This window comes from Poeciliopsis prolifica, unplaced genomic scaffold, assembly GCF_027474105.1.
Source record: "Poeciliopsis prolifica strain line A6 unplaced genomic scaffold, Auburn_PproV2 SCAFFOLD031, whole genome shotgun sequence".
In the NCBI taxonomy this organism is placed as follows: Eukaryota; Metazoa; Chordata; class Actinopteri; order Cyprinodontiformes; family Poeciliidae; genus Poeciliopsis; species Poeciliopsis prolifica.
The window spans coordinates 6,190,263-6,205,263 of NW_026562406.1; the positions used below are offsets into that span (position 1 = coordinate 6,190,263).

At 38.9% G+C, this 15,001-nt stretch overlaps 2 protein-coding genes across 5 annotated transcripts in view; both read right to left on the reverse strand.

The window, feature by feature from the left end:
* The window catches only part of igsf9b (immunoglobulin superfamily, member 9b), a 30,788-nt gene extending 20,995 nt beyond the window's left edge, over nt 1–9,793 (reverse strand). For 3 of the 4 annotated variants that reach the window (XM_055050897.1, XM_055050896.1, XM_055050894.1), the window contains exons 1-2: nt 7,836–8,281; nt 1,343–1,438 (exon numbers count right to left, since the gene is read on the reverse strand). In XM_055050897.1, the coding sequence (XP_054906872.1) occupies nt 1,343–1,403 (61 nt within the window). In that variant the 5' untranslated portion in view covers nt 1,404–1,438; nt 7,836–8,281. Of the gene's footprint in view, nt 1–1,342; nt 1,439–7,835; nt 8,282–9,706 lie in introns of those variants that run through there. The other variant, XM_055050895.1, reaches the window with a different exon arrangement.
* Nucleotides 9,794–11,770: 1,977 nt separating this feature from the next.
* Nucleotides 11,771–13,434, reverse strand: tmem230b (transmembrane protein 230b). The gene is made up of 3 exons (XM_055050899.1): nt 13,092–13,434; nt 12,202–12,324; nt 11,771–12,107 (listed from the first exon to the last, which is right to left on the reverse strand). Exons 1-3 carry the CDS (start codon nt 13,185–13,187, stop codon nt 11,967–11,969), a joined length of 360 nt encoding a protein of 119 aa, XP_054906874.1. The 5' UTR covers nt 13,188–13,434; the 3' UTR covers nt 11,771–11,966.
* Nucleotides 13,435–15,001: the final 1,567 nt, after the last annotated feature.

Sequence of the window (15,001 nt, forward strand, 5' to 3'; positions counted from 1 at the left end):
TAGCTGCAATCCCATTAGTGACACCTGGAGCAAGAAGCAGTCCTTCCACCTCCTTTATCTCCTTCGCTGTCATGTGCTAACATGGGTGTGTGCTCAACTGGGTGCCAGTGTTTGCTCCACTACTCATCTGGCCTGGCGATTACTTTAATCTCAAAGGGAGGGGAAAAAAAGGAGGGGTGAGGCTCTGATGCAGCAGGGGCCTCTGTGTTTGGTCCAGCCAACCTCTCACCACCCCCTGGGGTATACACATGGTCTGTGGAACCAGCACGATCAATCCCACCTCCCACCACCCCCCTTCCACAAACACAAGCACGCACACAAGGTCGTGTGCCTGGGGTCTGGAGTTTGAGGGGGGGTAGCATAAATCCAGGATTGATCTTAATCCGCACCCAGAGATATATTGTTTAAGTTGGATTTTGTTCCCATTCTCTCTTGTCCACTCATGTCTGAGCTCCGACCCCTCCTCTTCACTCTCTCCCCGACATAAACCATGTTGTACATGCGGAGCGTCTGCATCCAGCTGATCGACAACATCCACTCACTGCGTCTCAGAGCTTCACCAGATGCTTGTTGATCCTAAGTAACAATGTTGGCGAGGGATGCTTGCTTGTGTAAAGCCAAAGCTAGTGCTGCAAAAATATTACGTAATTTAGAAAAGAATAATATCACTGTTGGATACTATGGTGACAAGATCAATTGACGTTAACTTTAGGAACATATTTTTCTCACTTTTCCCCACATATCTGTCCTTCAGCTTTAGCTGAAGTCACTAAGAGCTACATTACAAAAGACTGGAAATTTTTCCAACTTGACAGATATTTAAAAAGTTTTTAAGCTAATTTTCTAATGTTTTTTTTTATCATGTTTAAGTATTTGTAAAATGGGGCAAATAATGCTGACGATTAAACAAACATGGACTTTGTGATTTGGTCTGTCAATTTTGCTGGATGACAAATTGTCCCAGAAGTTGTCGCAATAAACAATAATATTGTTGCTTTGAGATCTTTTTCAATTAATTTACTGGTAATGGCATAATGTATTTTATATATATATATATATATATATATATATATATATATATATATATATATATATATATATATATATATATCCCAGAAGTTGTCGCAATAAACAATAATATTGTTATATATATTGTAATATATATATATATATATATATACACAAATACAGATTTCTGCTAGGGGTTAATTATTACCTTTTTCAGCTAACCCAAGAAAATGTACATGTGCTTGAAAAGGACAATGCCATCAAGAGAAAAATTCAAAATGCAAATACATTAATAATGAATGCAGCTGATCCATATTTGCATTAGCATACTTACTTAGCAGACAGATGGCTACAGCAGTGGTGACAGCCTGAAGCCACCGTCTCTCCAGTCCCATGGCCGTCCGTCACTCTCCTCCACACATCTTGCAGTCTGAAAAACAGGACCGTGCATTCTTTTTACCCTTCATCAGGAAGACTGAAAGACTGACAAAATTCCCGCTGCATGGGGACATCCCTCAGGCATCCCCCCCTCAGACACATGTAATCCCTGGAGTTTATGTCTGCACATTATCCAAGCCAAACACCATATTCCAGATGTGCTTTGGTTGATGAATAAGTGTATTCTTTGAAAACATAATCTGATTTGATGTTGGATTTAAGGCAAACTGAGCCAATCCAATAAAAGCTTCTCAAAACAGCCAGTGAAAAAAAAACACCTAGACTTTGCATCCTGTGGAAGTTTAGGACTTAAGCGTGCTTGTTAGCGATGAGGAAGACCTCTTTAAGGTCAGATTAACCTGTTGCTTGGGTTTGGTCCAGCACAATCATGAGATCTTGTCTGAATCTAAATGGGTCAACAGCAGTAGGCAGGAGAAAGGAACAACATTGAAAGCTAGAGGTGGGCGATACGAATTTAAAATATTATCACAATATTTTGTGGTGGTTCTGTGACAGTAATAAAAGTGACCAAAAGAGCTATTCATTACTTATTTATCGGGCAACTGTATGGTTGTGACTGCATGATGGCAATCACAAATACAATGTATGCTTCTTTCGGACATAAAGAAGTGTAATTTATAACACTTCTATAATAATCATTGCAGTTTCTGCAATGATTATTGCAGAAACTGCAATAATCATATTTTGTAATTTATTTAAGACACTCTCACTGCACATGCATAGTGGAGAAAATACTAAAATTAACAACCCACGTAAATCGTGACAGTTTTGTGAGTTAAACATTAATTGGGATTTATTGTGACAACAATGAATCAAAATTCTTCTGCTAAGAAATGTACCAAAAAATAAATAAATGCCCATTCCTACTGAAAGGTAAGTCTCCCAATTCCAAATGTTACCTTATTGTTAATGCTTAAGCAGCAAAAACATATTTCTGTGGGATGAAGAGCTTTACTTAGATTAAGATTAAGACAACACATGACGAACAAACAGCAGAATCATGCAAGATTCATCTAAAGACTAAATGCACAAATGACTCAAATGAGTTTCTCAAAAAAAAGGGTAAAACAAACTCCAGATTTTGATTTCCTAATTAGTCTGACAAACATGACTCCACTTGAAGAAAGTGGCTCCTCTGCCTACTTCAAAATGGATTAGAGACTCGTTAAAGTTGCTGCCCTCCCAGCATAAAGGAAGCCCTTCCACCCTTCCCGCAATTCTCTTCATTCAGTACACTTACCATAAGCGCACTGCTTAAAGTTCATTTGAGTAACTTCAGAAGGTGGCTTGTGCTTAGAAAAGAGGTGGGACGCATGCTAGGTGATGATGCAGCCGCAGATGGACCGTACAAATGCAAACCGACTCCATGATCCGCTGGAGACATTTAATCGCTTAGGAGCGCTTAAGCAAACAAACAGCCCAGAATAGCAAAGCAGAAATATGAACTTCACAATATCCTCCTGGCTTTCTTGTTTAGAAGAATCTTAGAGTCAGTCAGGCATCACAGTGAAATGCAAAAGCGCAAGGTTCATTTCAACAGCCCTCTGTTGTCCCTCTGGGATGTTGAAATGAAAGCCGCTCTCAATGGATTCAGAAGATAAACAACAAATCTGTGCAGTCCAAATTGTTTATGTGTCACCTCCAGCAGGAAACAAACTGATGGATGTGATTGCACTTTTATGGCATGATTCTTCCTTTTGCCTTCTGACTTTTTTTTTAGAGAATGAGAAAATTCCCATGATACAGTGTTTCTCCAATTTAGTATAAGTATATATCTAGACCTCAAATATCATTTGGCAATCTCAAATCAGCTTCACCTTTCCTCCAGTAAGCCGAAATATACTTCAGCACCAGGATGTACTATGTGACAGTCTTGTGAAGACAGACAAGGAAAGCCTGGAATGGGGGCGGAGGGGGTTTCTGTCTGCAGGTGCGGTATTAGACAGAGACAAGCAGGTTATTTCCTCATGCAGCAGAGCAGAGCCATTTAATTGGCATGTGCACTCTGAGGGCCTCTGAAGGAGGATAGATATTAAATTCAGAGTGAATGCATAAAATGATGCAATGTAACACACATAATGCCTTGAAAAGGTATTCAGGGCAAAACTGTAAAGTAAGAAGACAACATACATATGGTTTATTTCACAAAAAAAATTGACAACTGAGTTTTGCATCGAGCTCCACGCATAAATATTTTGTAGAAATCCACCTTTCAAAGCAATTACAGCTTTACATGACAGGGATACTGAGATTTTGGCCATTCCTCAAGCAAAAATAACAAAGGCTCAGTTGGACTGGATGGAAACTGTAGATTCACAACTGAATTTAGGTCTGGACTTTGACTGGGTAATACTAAAACATAAAAACGTTTTGATCTGAACCATTGCAGCTCTGGTTGTGCTTATAGTGTTGTTGTCCTGGTGGGCGGTGAATTTGCTCCCCACTTTTGGAGTTTCTAAAAGGTTTTTCTCCTAGTTTTTCCCTCTATTTAGCTCCACCGTCTTCCCATGAATTCTGACTACATTCCCAGCCCCTGTTCAAGAAACACATTCCCAGAGCATGATGTTGCACTTGGTAAAACCAGTCTCTTGTTCTGCACTACAGCAGGTCTGGACTTTTACTTATTGAGAAACGACTGCTTGCTGGAAGAGTGGACTGTGTTGAGGTTTTAAATTTTACACAGTTGCAAACGTTTGCCCGTGATGCATGTGACAAACCAGTTTGACGGTAAGAAGCTCAGCCAAAATTGCCTGCACTAAAACCGCCGTCCACTGCCGATGCAAACGAGGCAGCTGTTAAAGTTTATTCGATATTTGAAAGCGTGGCCAACAAGGACAGAGCAGCTTTATTCGCTTGCACCTCTGCCATTGCTAAAACTACAGGCAGACTGCAATTTTAAAACAGCGCAGAAACTTTACGTCATCATTCACAACTTCTCCTTCTGTTCCTCGACTGGCCCGGTTGAAATTCTAGATTTGAATCGAGCAGAATTGCAGAGAAAGGCAATGGCCATGGTAATGACGTTGCCACCCCCAAGAAATATGAATACTTTATCAAAAAACAAAACAAAAACCTCAGCAGCAGATATTTCAAACCAATGCACGCATGTTGACAATATGCAATGGTGCTGTGTTCCTCTGGATTTCACTGACACAAATTGCTTTGGATCTCGGCATGACTTAGCCTTCTGGACGGTACATTTGTAACACCCAGTCTAATCCTGGCCTCCTGTTTCGAGTGTTAATAGTTTAACTGAATTAGAGATCAAACTGTTGAGACACATCAAGGACATGCTTTCATGTAGCGGTACACTGATCAATCCCTGTCATATCGAGTCACAAAGGTCTGCCCTTGGGGGGGGGGGTCCAGACTTTCTTCTAGTGGAGACTGGATTGTTTACCGGCTGGTAAACAATCGAATATGATGTTCAGGGTCAGACGTGGAGGACACGTGATGCTTGAACTGACTGGTCTTAACAGACTTTCCCTGCTGAAATGCAGCTAGAAGCGCGTCGCTAAACATTTGCAGATGTGTAGATAGATAAATGCTCTGTCCTTGGATATGCAGGTGTTTTAGATTAAATGTTGGGAGTCTCCCAAAAAACAAGAGCTCTATATTTCCATAATATATGGGTTTCTGTATTGTCAGTTTGACCTTATGTGTGTGAGAGAGTATGTCTTATCCCTCAGTGCCTAAGCAGAGCCATCAGTGATGCTTGTGACAGATACAGGCCTGATAAGCAGTAGTATTACTCTCTTAGTAATCCTTCTTAATCCTGACAGGCCGTGGCCTTTGTACAAACTTGTGCCGCAACTACAAGTGTTACTCGGGCAGAAACTCTGACCGGCCAACCAAAGATTTGTAATCGGCAAAACACAGTTATTAACACAGCGACTGGTCCCAAAACTCTGGAACCAGTCGGCAGACTGGAGCAGTCAATGCATGGATTTTGTTCCTGGCAACACAACCTAGTTTGGAAAATCCATTGACGTTTATTTGAACAAAATGGGAAATAAGCTGAGTAGACAGCGAGCACGGGAGGGGAGTCCCCACATCCCGGGGAAAACCCACAGTATATGGATTACCAGTGATGGCCAATACGCTAACATATGGCACTACAAGGTTTAGCAATAATTACAGGCAGAGTGTTTTCAAATTCCTCACTTGCAGTCAGTCTCTCTCTTGCATTCAGGGTTTTCTGTGCACCTTCTGCAGGGACTGAATAATTCCTCACATTACACCAATAAATTACCCATGTGCTTCATGCCTGAGCAGACTGATTGAATTTTTTTCTTCTCTCCTGAGATGATCTACATTAATGTTCGGGAGCCGAGATGCAGCAAAGCAAAGCAGCTCGCGTTGCCCTTTAAGTCCTGAGCTTTTGTCCTTCACCTCCTATAATTCTCAGAAGCAGGTTGGAGCCATAAAACTAAGCAAAGCCCTAAAGTCTGAGGTCATGAACTTTAGCACAGAATGCTGACGTATTGCAGTAAATTTATTGAACACTGACACAAAGAGACTCATTTCTTTCACTATGGACAGCTTTTAATGGCATGATGAAAGGGGCATTAATGGACAAGTCAAAACCCATGCTGCAAAGCCACTGGATGCAGTTCCTTAGATAAAACTTTTTAATCAAGTAATTGTGATTGTACCGTAACATAACAAGAATAATATTGTGCCATATATTTATTTCAATCTGATTGCATCGTATTGAAATTAACTGGATTTGGATCTATACCAGCATGGATCAGTATGTGATTATAATGGACAACTTTTAGGAAAATAACTTGGGTGTCATGGTATTCATGCAAAACTTACAAAGAAAATTTGATTTATGCTTTTGGTTGCATGAATCACTAATGCCAGATTTCAGTAGAAATCTGGCATCAGTGATTTCTACTGGTGCCAGAATATGGATTATGAGAGATGCAAGATATATTGGTATCAACATCGTTATTGGCCCATGTTAGTCATTTCTTAACACATCAGCCCCATAAGGAAAACTTAGACAATATGAAGCACCGACGTTTAAAACAAGAACTTTTTAGAACCTCAGGATACTTCAATGCCAGTAACCGATCCATTTCTGAACCTTTAGAAGTGGATCCATTTGTCTTGAAAAGAATAAAGGATGACATCTGATGTAATTTAAAGCTAGAGAAATTAATTGACTGTCGGTACTCTCTTGCTGGATCAGGCATGAATGCATTTCTTCATCTATTTCTATGGGCTCCCGCCTTATTCGACTCATAAATGAGACATCTGTAAGAACAACACGTCAGTCTGTCCACAGCTGAACCTCTGGTCATGTAATCTTCATATTTAAACAATGCAATATATGGGATTAACTATAGAGGCTTTCCAGACGACAAGCATTAAGAAACATCACTGTGTAAAGCAACACCTGAGCTCCTCACGTGCACAGGCTTTAAGCACCTCGAGGGCTTGGATGATACCGTGTTTAACACTGATTCCTAATGAAAAACAGGTTCTCGCTGTTTTGTGTAAATAATTCAGGGGCTTTTCCAAACCCGTGAAGTACAACTGTTATAAACAGCAAAGATAAGATGTTTTTCCAACAGAGGGTTCCTTTTTAGAAGAACATACATGTTGAAACTTACCGTGAAATCGTCAAAAACAATCAAAGACATTTGCATCCAAGCGGATTTATTATTGATGTGAATCTTACTAAGGTGGGTTTGAAAATACATATCCGTAACGAGACAGCAGACCTCTGCAGGGAAGCATATTTCTCAATAAAGTGATCAGCGGGACTACAGTGCGAAGAAGAGCTGCAGTCCTTTGTGTAAAACTGTTGGAACTCGCTTTTGTCCCACACGGTTGCACCGTACAGAGGCAGCAGGCTGCTAAACTGATGCGCTTGACACAAACACCAAGATCTTCTGCTGAACAAAACAGGCGCATCTTTTGTGTTACTCTGGGACTCTGATGCATGCCACAGGAGAAGACGGGCTTTTCAAATAGTTTGTGCATACATATGCGCTGCTCCCAGTTTTTTCCTTGTTTTAATCCAGGGAGGTGAGCTGCTGGTTTAAAAGGGCAATGCAGACAGTTAAACCTCTTTAGAATGGTTTACCATGTAAAAAAGACCCGCTCACAGATTACAAGTAGTGCATGCGATACCCAAAACAACAACACTTTTACAGTGAGGGCACAGGATAGTGAGCGTGGCTGTTACTGGGGGTATTTAAGCTGTGGAAAAGCGGGATTAATTGAGTGTAGAAATGAACACGCAACAAACAAAAGATCAGGGAAGTGCGCCTGGTTTAAATGACTAAACAAAAGATGTTTCCGGTCTGAGGGTTTAATCACTAGTGGACGTCTTGGCTCCACCTGCACCTTACCTTTCATGAGGCACTTTACACTTGAGCTGGAAGTACAGCCTCTCAATCCATGGATGCTCTTCTTCAGAGATTTCTTGCAGGCCGGTCTAAGTGTCCATTTCTTTACCGACACGGATATTTGTGGTCAAAAATAAGCTTAGATCAAGAGGAACGGGGCGCAGGTGGACACATTTTTTGACCTTTCAATCCGAGAAACCATGTTAATCCCGCCTCTCCGTGGTGACCGGACGTCCCGCAAACTTCTTTGCCTCTTCAGTGAAAACAAACACGAAAAGCATCCAACCTCAGCCCATTTAAGTTTAACTTTCACTACAGTGCTCTCCTGGATGCAAACTTGCTCAAAGTGCTTTCCGCTGTTTAAAATAAAAGGAGCGACTCTTCCAGGCGACGCAGAGCGTCCAGCAGCGCAGGGCTCCTCGCCGCAGGGTGAGTTAAAGCTCTGCCGTGGTCTCTGTCCCCGCGGTGTCCCTCCTCTCATTAGCCTCATCCCTCCTTCCACTACGGTGGCCGTGACCACGTCCGTCGAGTTGCGCACCACGTCCGTCGAGTTGCGCACCGGCACGGCGAGCCACTTCCCGTTCGCGCTTTCAAAATAAAGGTCTGCCCATATATACACACACACCAGCAGAAAAACTAATTTCTAGCTAAATTCTAATTAGAGCTGAGCTTTTAAACTTAAGTGGCTATAATGGCTTTTTGTTATTTTGACATTTTCAAAGCTTGGCATTTTTAACTACTTAACCAAAGTAAGTAAAGAAACTATTTACATTTTGATAATTTTAGGTGAGCATGATGTACAATACCTTAAGAGATGCACCAATTAATTAGTTTTCGTGATGGTGATAGGAAGATCAAATATATATAGTGAGGTAAATATATATTTTTTCAAACTAATTCAATGCAAATGAGTGTTGCATTTTGAGAATTTGCAATAGATTCTGGCAATATTAGACTATCAAAAATGAAAACATTAACTATCTATTCAAGATGAGATAAAAAGAGATAATCTACAACATGTTTGTCTTTCCACAGCAGGCCATCGTTTCCCTTTTTGTTTTGGCTTCATAAACTGTAATGTGTACGATAACACATAACAGTTTATGTGTTACCGTACACATAAACTGTACAATAACACATAAACTACCTTACTTTAAAAAAAATTGTAGTTCACATAAAATGTCAATTTTACAATTGAAATTCTATTCTTTTGGTCTCTTTTTACAGAGGTGAACTGGGGTAAAATCATAGGGTGTTTTTACCGCGAAAATAAATGTGAATCTTTGTTTAATCAGATTCAGTCATTGATTTTGGCGATAGAATGCTTTAATTTTGAAAGGACAAACATTTACTTCCGTTAATGATCCCTAAGTTGCTGTGACTTGCCGGACCTGGCAATTTAGCGCCTCAAACAAAAGCGCCTTTGGGTGGGAAACACTGGTGACTGTAACAAAAGGAAAACACGCAGCCATCTGACTCGTTTCCTACAGCTTACAGCTAACATTCCCTCCAACCCCAGGGCCAATAAACACCCAGCAATGAAACCGTCCACAAGTATCGATTAATTATACTGTCAAGGCTTCCTGTAACTAAGGTTTTCTTTAAAAAATAATAATATTACAGATTTTTTACTATCGTCTTTACATAGCAGTAGCGTACTTTTCAAAAACCTCCGTTGCTAAAGTAAGTACATTTTCAATTAAACGTATATTCCTGATAAATATCTTAACTTGTTTGAGCAAACAGGCTGCATCATGACTCTTGTCTTTCCTTCTATTTTTACATAGCTGTTAGCTACATGCTATGGCTAATGTCGCACTTTAGTTTCAAACCTTGTTCTATTATGCGTTCAATTTGATTTTCCATGATCTTACCTTAAAATCACTTCTGCGGCTCTGTCATGGCAAAATGATGAAGTTGGTCATTGAAATATAATTAGTCGCTCATTGGGGGCGTCGTTTACGTTACATTTAAATTGGCCAATCGGGAGCCGGGAAACAGCACCACTAGGTGGCGGTAATGTACCACAAACAAACCCTCCGAACGACACGATAATGACATTACACTGATAATATTAATAATAATAGTAATAACAATAATTATAATGTTTCTTATTATCATAGCATGATGTTATTATAATAGTGTTATTGTTGTAGTAATAATATTATTAACGTTGTAACGTTAATTATTATATATGTAATAATTACAAACATAATAACATTAGTGTTATTACTTGCCGCTAATAAGAAACTATTGAAATAGGCAATAAAAAGACAAAGTGAGAATAACACAGTCTATAAATAAATATATTCAACAAAATACCTCAAATTTTCTTTGGCTTGTAATAATAGGTAAGAATCTTCGATTTTCTACATTGTAACTCATTACAAAACATGGGCAATGTAGCAATAGTGGGGTAAATAAAATAAGTACATGAATTATGACTTTGTCTCAACGGGCATACATGCTTTTATTTTCACTCTGTAACCATTTACAGATCTTAGTAAATGGTTACTTAGTTCAAATAGAGAGCATAATAGAGGTAGGCAAATAGTAATTTTGCATTATATTTTCCGCGACCCAAAGAAACGGATTCACAAATTGTGATGATTCAGATGTTGCCACATTGATATACATTTTTCCAGTATTTCTATATTTCCCATAATGGAAAACTTTATAAAAAAAAAACAAACAAAAAACCCATTATAGATTTAATAATAATTGCACAAATATATAATGTATATTAAAAATAAAATATATAATCCTCTGCATGGATAAAGGATAAAGACAATGAATCGATTCATCAATTGATTGATAACCAGATAAATATTTGAGTAAAACAGATCGGCAGCAGCACTACTAACTTAAAACTGCTGCACACCTTTGGACCCATTTTATAAGAAACTTCTCAATAACCTCAGACATGTCTTTCTCTTTGTTGCTGGGTGTTGATGAGGAAAAACCGCATCATTCTGAAGCGATAAAACCTTTACTATCCTACTGTTTCATTATAGTCTGGTTTTTAAAAATGTAAAATACATTAAAAACAAAACAAAGAAAACAAAAAGCAAAAACTTTACAATTAAATAAAGTTCAATATTGCAGCTGCTGTTAAATCTTTGTTTCTCAATTTAGGATCACCTTGATTTTGTCTTATGCTGATTTTCAGACTACTGTAATATATCTGCAACACGTGTCGGTTATTGCTTTCCTAAAAAACGCAACAGTCAATGAAAAAACAGAAAACAGCCTTTCTGTTGGGAAGAAGTTCCTGAGCTGATTTACGGAGAATAATCCGATCTGACTAATACCAGGTACAGTTGGTAACTGATCGAGGGTTGGCAATTAATAGCAGAGAAGCATCCTTGAATTATCCCTCTGGAGAGCAGCAGGTAGCCTCGCATCTGACGGGATTACAGGAGGCCAACCTTTACCAGCAGCATCTTTGCATGATTATGATGTCCGGCTGTGCAAAATGGGGTGGGCCTTTCATCAGGTCTCTTTAAAATCACGGATATTTATAGGCTGATAACCGAGATCAGAAAGGGGAAAGGCTTGTAATTGCTTCAGTAGTGCCCTGTTTGATAATGCTGACTCACAGGGACCAGGTGCACCATATGGCGATCAAAGGATCGGAATTAATCACATAAAATCCTCCAAGAAAAAAAAAGAAGCAAATCTGGAAAGTAGGCAGGCTTTAGCTGATAAACAGTAAGGATCATAGTGCGGGAAACTATTTTTTTGATTTTTTGTATACATAAGTAAATTACAGGCCAAGCTATTGCACTGGATGTAACATTATGAATCAATTCTACTTCTGAAAGGTGGAAATTTGACACTCAAACTTTGAGAATAATGATTTTGGTTGGTTTCAGTTAATTATCATTTACTATAAGAATAAACCACTTGAATCATACAAAGGGCATAAAGCGAATGAATTGTTAAAAGATCATTTTCATAATTTATTGAAATAAACACATTCACAAACCAACTAGAAATTTAAATCTACACAAAGAATGCTGATTTCCAAAAAAACAATTAAGCTATAAGCTGTTATTAGCCATTAATTTCAGTGCAAGCGATACATGAATGCATGCAAGCAAAGTGAGACTGCCGCTGAGGTTTTGGCGTGGTTCAGTCATCAAAGTCTGGGATGTCTTCATAGGAGTAACCCGGATAGCCCTTTGATGCGTAGTAAGCTATCCGTAAGTGGTAAATCCCAGGCAGGAAAACGATGATGCCGATAATCAGCACAGGCACCGTTCGGTCGGAGTTCTGAAACATGCGGTAATGTTTTATTAAGCAACATCAACTTAGCACAGCACACAAACATAAGAGAAAGAAAGGTCTGTTTTTAAAAGGAACTCACAGTAACTCCAAAGTATCCAGCCAAAAGAAGAGCACCAATGATGATTAACGTAGAGCCGATGAGAAAGAGCACTGAGGCGAGGGCAATCGCTTTGTATGGGACCTTGGGTGGGCTCCTTTTGAACTGTAGAGGAAAATAAATTGGCTATCAAAAAAAGTGTAAGACATCTTAACCCCCTCCAGGCAGATGTTGCAGATTTGCAACAGCTCAGTGCTACTTCGCTAGTCTTTGCAAGTAATTTGAGCCAGAGAGGGTTAAAACTAACTCATGTCATTTGAACTAAAGAAATTCCTGGACAATACAGTGTTTTTTTTATCTATGCATTTTTTGTGGGTTGTTATTTACTGCATCAATGTCAATGTGTCAAACAAACTTGCCAATCTTCCAGCACCTGAACAAGCTACACCATCATTCCACCCAAAATAAAAGTTTTGGAAAAGTTAGTTGACACTGTGAGCAGTATAGAAAATCTCAAATATCCATCCATCATGCACTTGCTCATCCTTGTAGGGTCACTGGCAGAGAATGATGGCTTGAAATCACGTTTTTTATTATGTTATTTATACCCTTGACAAACAAAAAATGAAATCAAAGATTTCTTTAAGAAAAGGGACCCGAGCAAGGTCGTAGCCACACAAACCAAATCTATATTAAACAAATATAAAATACACAATCAACAATAAAATAGAATGACATTAAAAAAATCAAACACAGTGACCTCAATTGCAGTGAAAGACTGCAAGTGATTTTTTTTTTTTACCTCCGTATTGTTTTGTTCCAGATCCAAGTTATTACACTGTGTTGATTGAATAAAGCAATTTAAAAGGCAGACATTCAGCTTTAATGACCGAAGAGGACTGAGCAGCAGCATTAACTTGGTCATCTCTTACCTGTAAATCAATGTAGCCGTCATCATCTGTGGCTAACCTGGAGTACCTAACTTTGTTGCTAGGAGTATCGTGGGATACAATATTCCGAGCTGGCATTTTCGTCTGCTTTCCGGCAGCTTGCCAGTTTACTCTCGGCGTTCTTGAGGCAAACAAGCTACAATACAGCTAACAGTGCGGCAGCCATTTTTTTATGTTTACCTCAGAAGCTGTAATAGTTTTAAAGCAAAGTAAAATTTAACTTAAGTTAAGACAGAGTGACTACAAATTTCTACAACGCCTTCCGCAGCATTATCGAGGTGTTGTTTAGAAACCGAGTCTTCCGTGTCGACGGCTAACAGATCTGCGGCTGTGCGCATGCGCAGCCTAAACGTCATCATTACGCAGTGAAAACGTTTGTTGTTTTACGTTGTGTAGTTTAAATTTACCAATAAGCTCAACTTTTTGTCACTCTTTCCAGAAAATAATAATATTCAGAAAGTGAAACTCATATATTAAATAAATTTATTACACATAGAGTGAAATTTTACTTTCTAATTTTACTTTCTTCCTGGCCACAGGTACCAAAGGCTGGTTCAGTCACCACTTGCATTTTCCACGTCCCCCCACGAGAGGGCGCAGTCAATTCTCAATTAAGCGAGCAGGTCAGTCCAGAATGACACTGCAGCGTCAGGATTCACTTTGTTATGTGGACGTTCAATACTCGAGCTGTTCTGTCTCTCAGGACAGCTTTGTAATCACTGTGTGTTCCCAGATGATAGAGTTTCTGTCTTCTCGGCAGATTTTTGACGCATTTCTGTGGAAACAGAAGCTGAAACTCACACTCTGAGTCCTGTTTTTCAGCCTTAGCGGAGCTTTTAAAAATCACAAGCAACAACAACAGCAAAATCATATTGCAAGCTGAGAGGGAAAAAATGCAACTAAAAATAAGTGCTTATTTATTTTTCACTTGATAAAAATGATCTAACCTTATTTTTTGAAGTATCAAGCAGATGACAGGATCAGATTTTCTTTTAAACTAAATTAAAATGGTTTTCCATTCATCACATTATGCTATAAATCTTTGCAATTGGACCAGTTAATTACCAATATTATCCTAAAAAGATAAAAGTAATCAATTCTCCCAGGCCTCTTAAAAGTTGCTGTTTGGATGTTTGCATCTACAAAGGCGAATAGCGTCAGCTCATTAGTCATGCAGATAAAATAAATAAAACAGCTAAAGACTGCAACTGCAGACCATGGCCCAGAAATAAATAATTAATGGAGATACTTATTTAGATAAACGTTACCTCTGTTTGAGGCAGGATGAGTCAAGAGTGGCCATACATGTAGATTCTGACCTTGGCTGTGAGTCGCATCGTTATAGTTTTACAGGCATATTGACGATCTCAGGAGGAAGACAAGCCCTGAAACAATTCATCTGCACTTGGTATTCCTACAGAGAAGTTGTTTATTATGATGCCTTTACAGCTTACTCAGACTGCTCAGTATTTTAGGTGTATTTGCAGAAGGAGCCATTTTTGCTTTTTCTTTAGAGTGAATATCTATACAGTTTGCTTTCCTGTGTTTTGCTCTATTCATTTTTTCATCAGTTGTGAGACGTTTCCTTGTCACTGCTGATTAAAGGCATATCCACAGCATGATGCTGTTACCAACATGTGTCATCACGAGCATGATGTCTTTAAGTGGATGTGCAGACAAAAACATAAAATGTTTAACTCAAAGTATCTTCCTTGTGCTTCCTAAGGGGTCTGAATGCACCACATACCGTTTTAGATTTTTATCTGTGAACAAAGCAATGACTTTGCACAAGTAAACTGTATTGAAATACAATGTAATTTCTAGTTCCAATGTGACTAAATGCAAACGAGTTTGTGGAATATTAATACTTTTTGCAAGGCCCTGTCTTTTTA

Coding starts and splice junctions, on each gene's coding strand:
- tmem230b (XM_055050899.1), bottom strand. CDS start 13,187: ATGCCAGCTCGGAATATTGTATCCCACGATACTCCTAGCAACAAAGTT. Junction 12,325..13,091: donor ACGGCTACATTGATTTACAG/GTAAGAGATGAC, acceptor TTTCCTCTACAG/TTCAAAAGGAGCCCACCCAA. Junction 12,108..12,201: donor CTGGATACTTTGGAGTTACT/GTGAGTTCCTTT, acceptor CGCATGTTTCAG/AACTCCGACCGAACGGTGCC.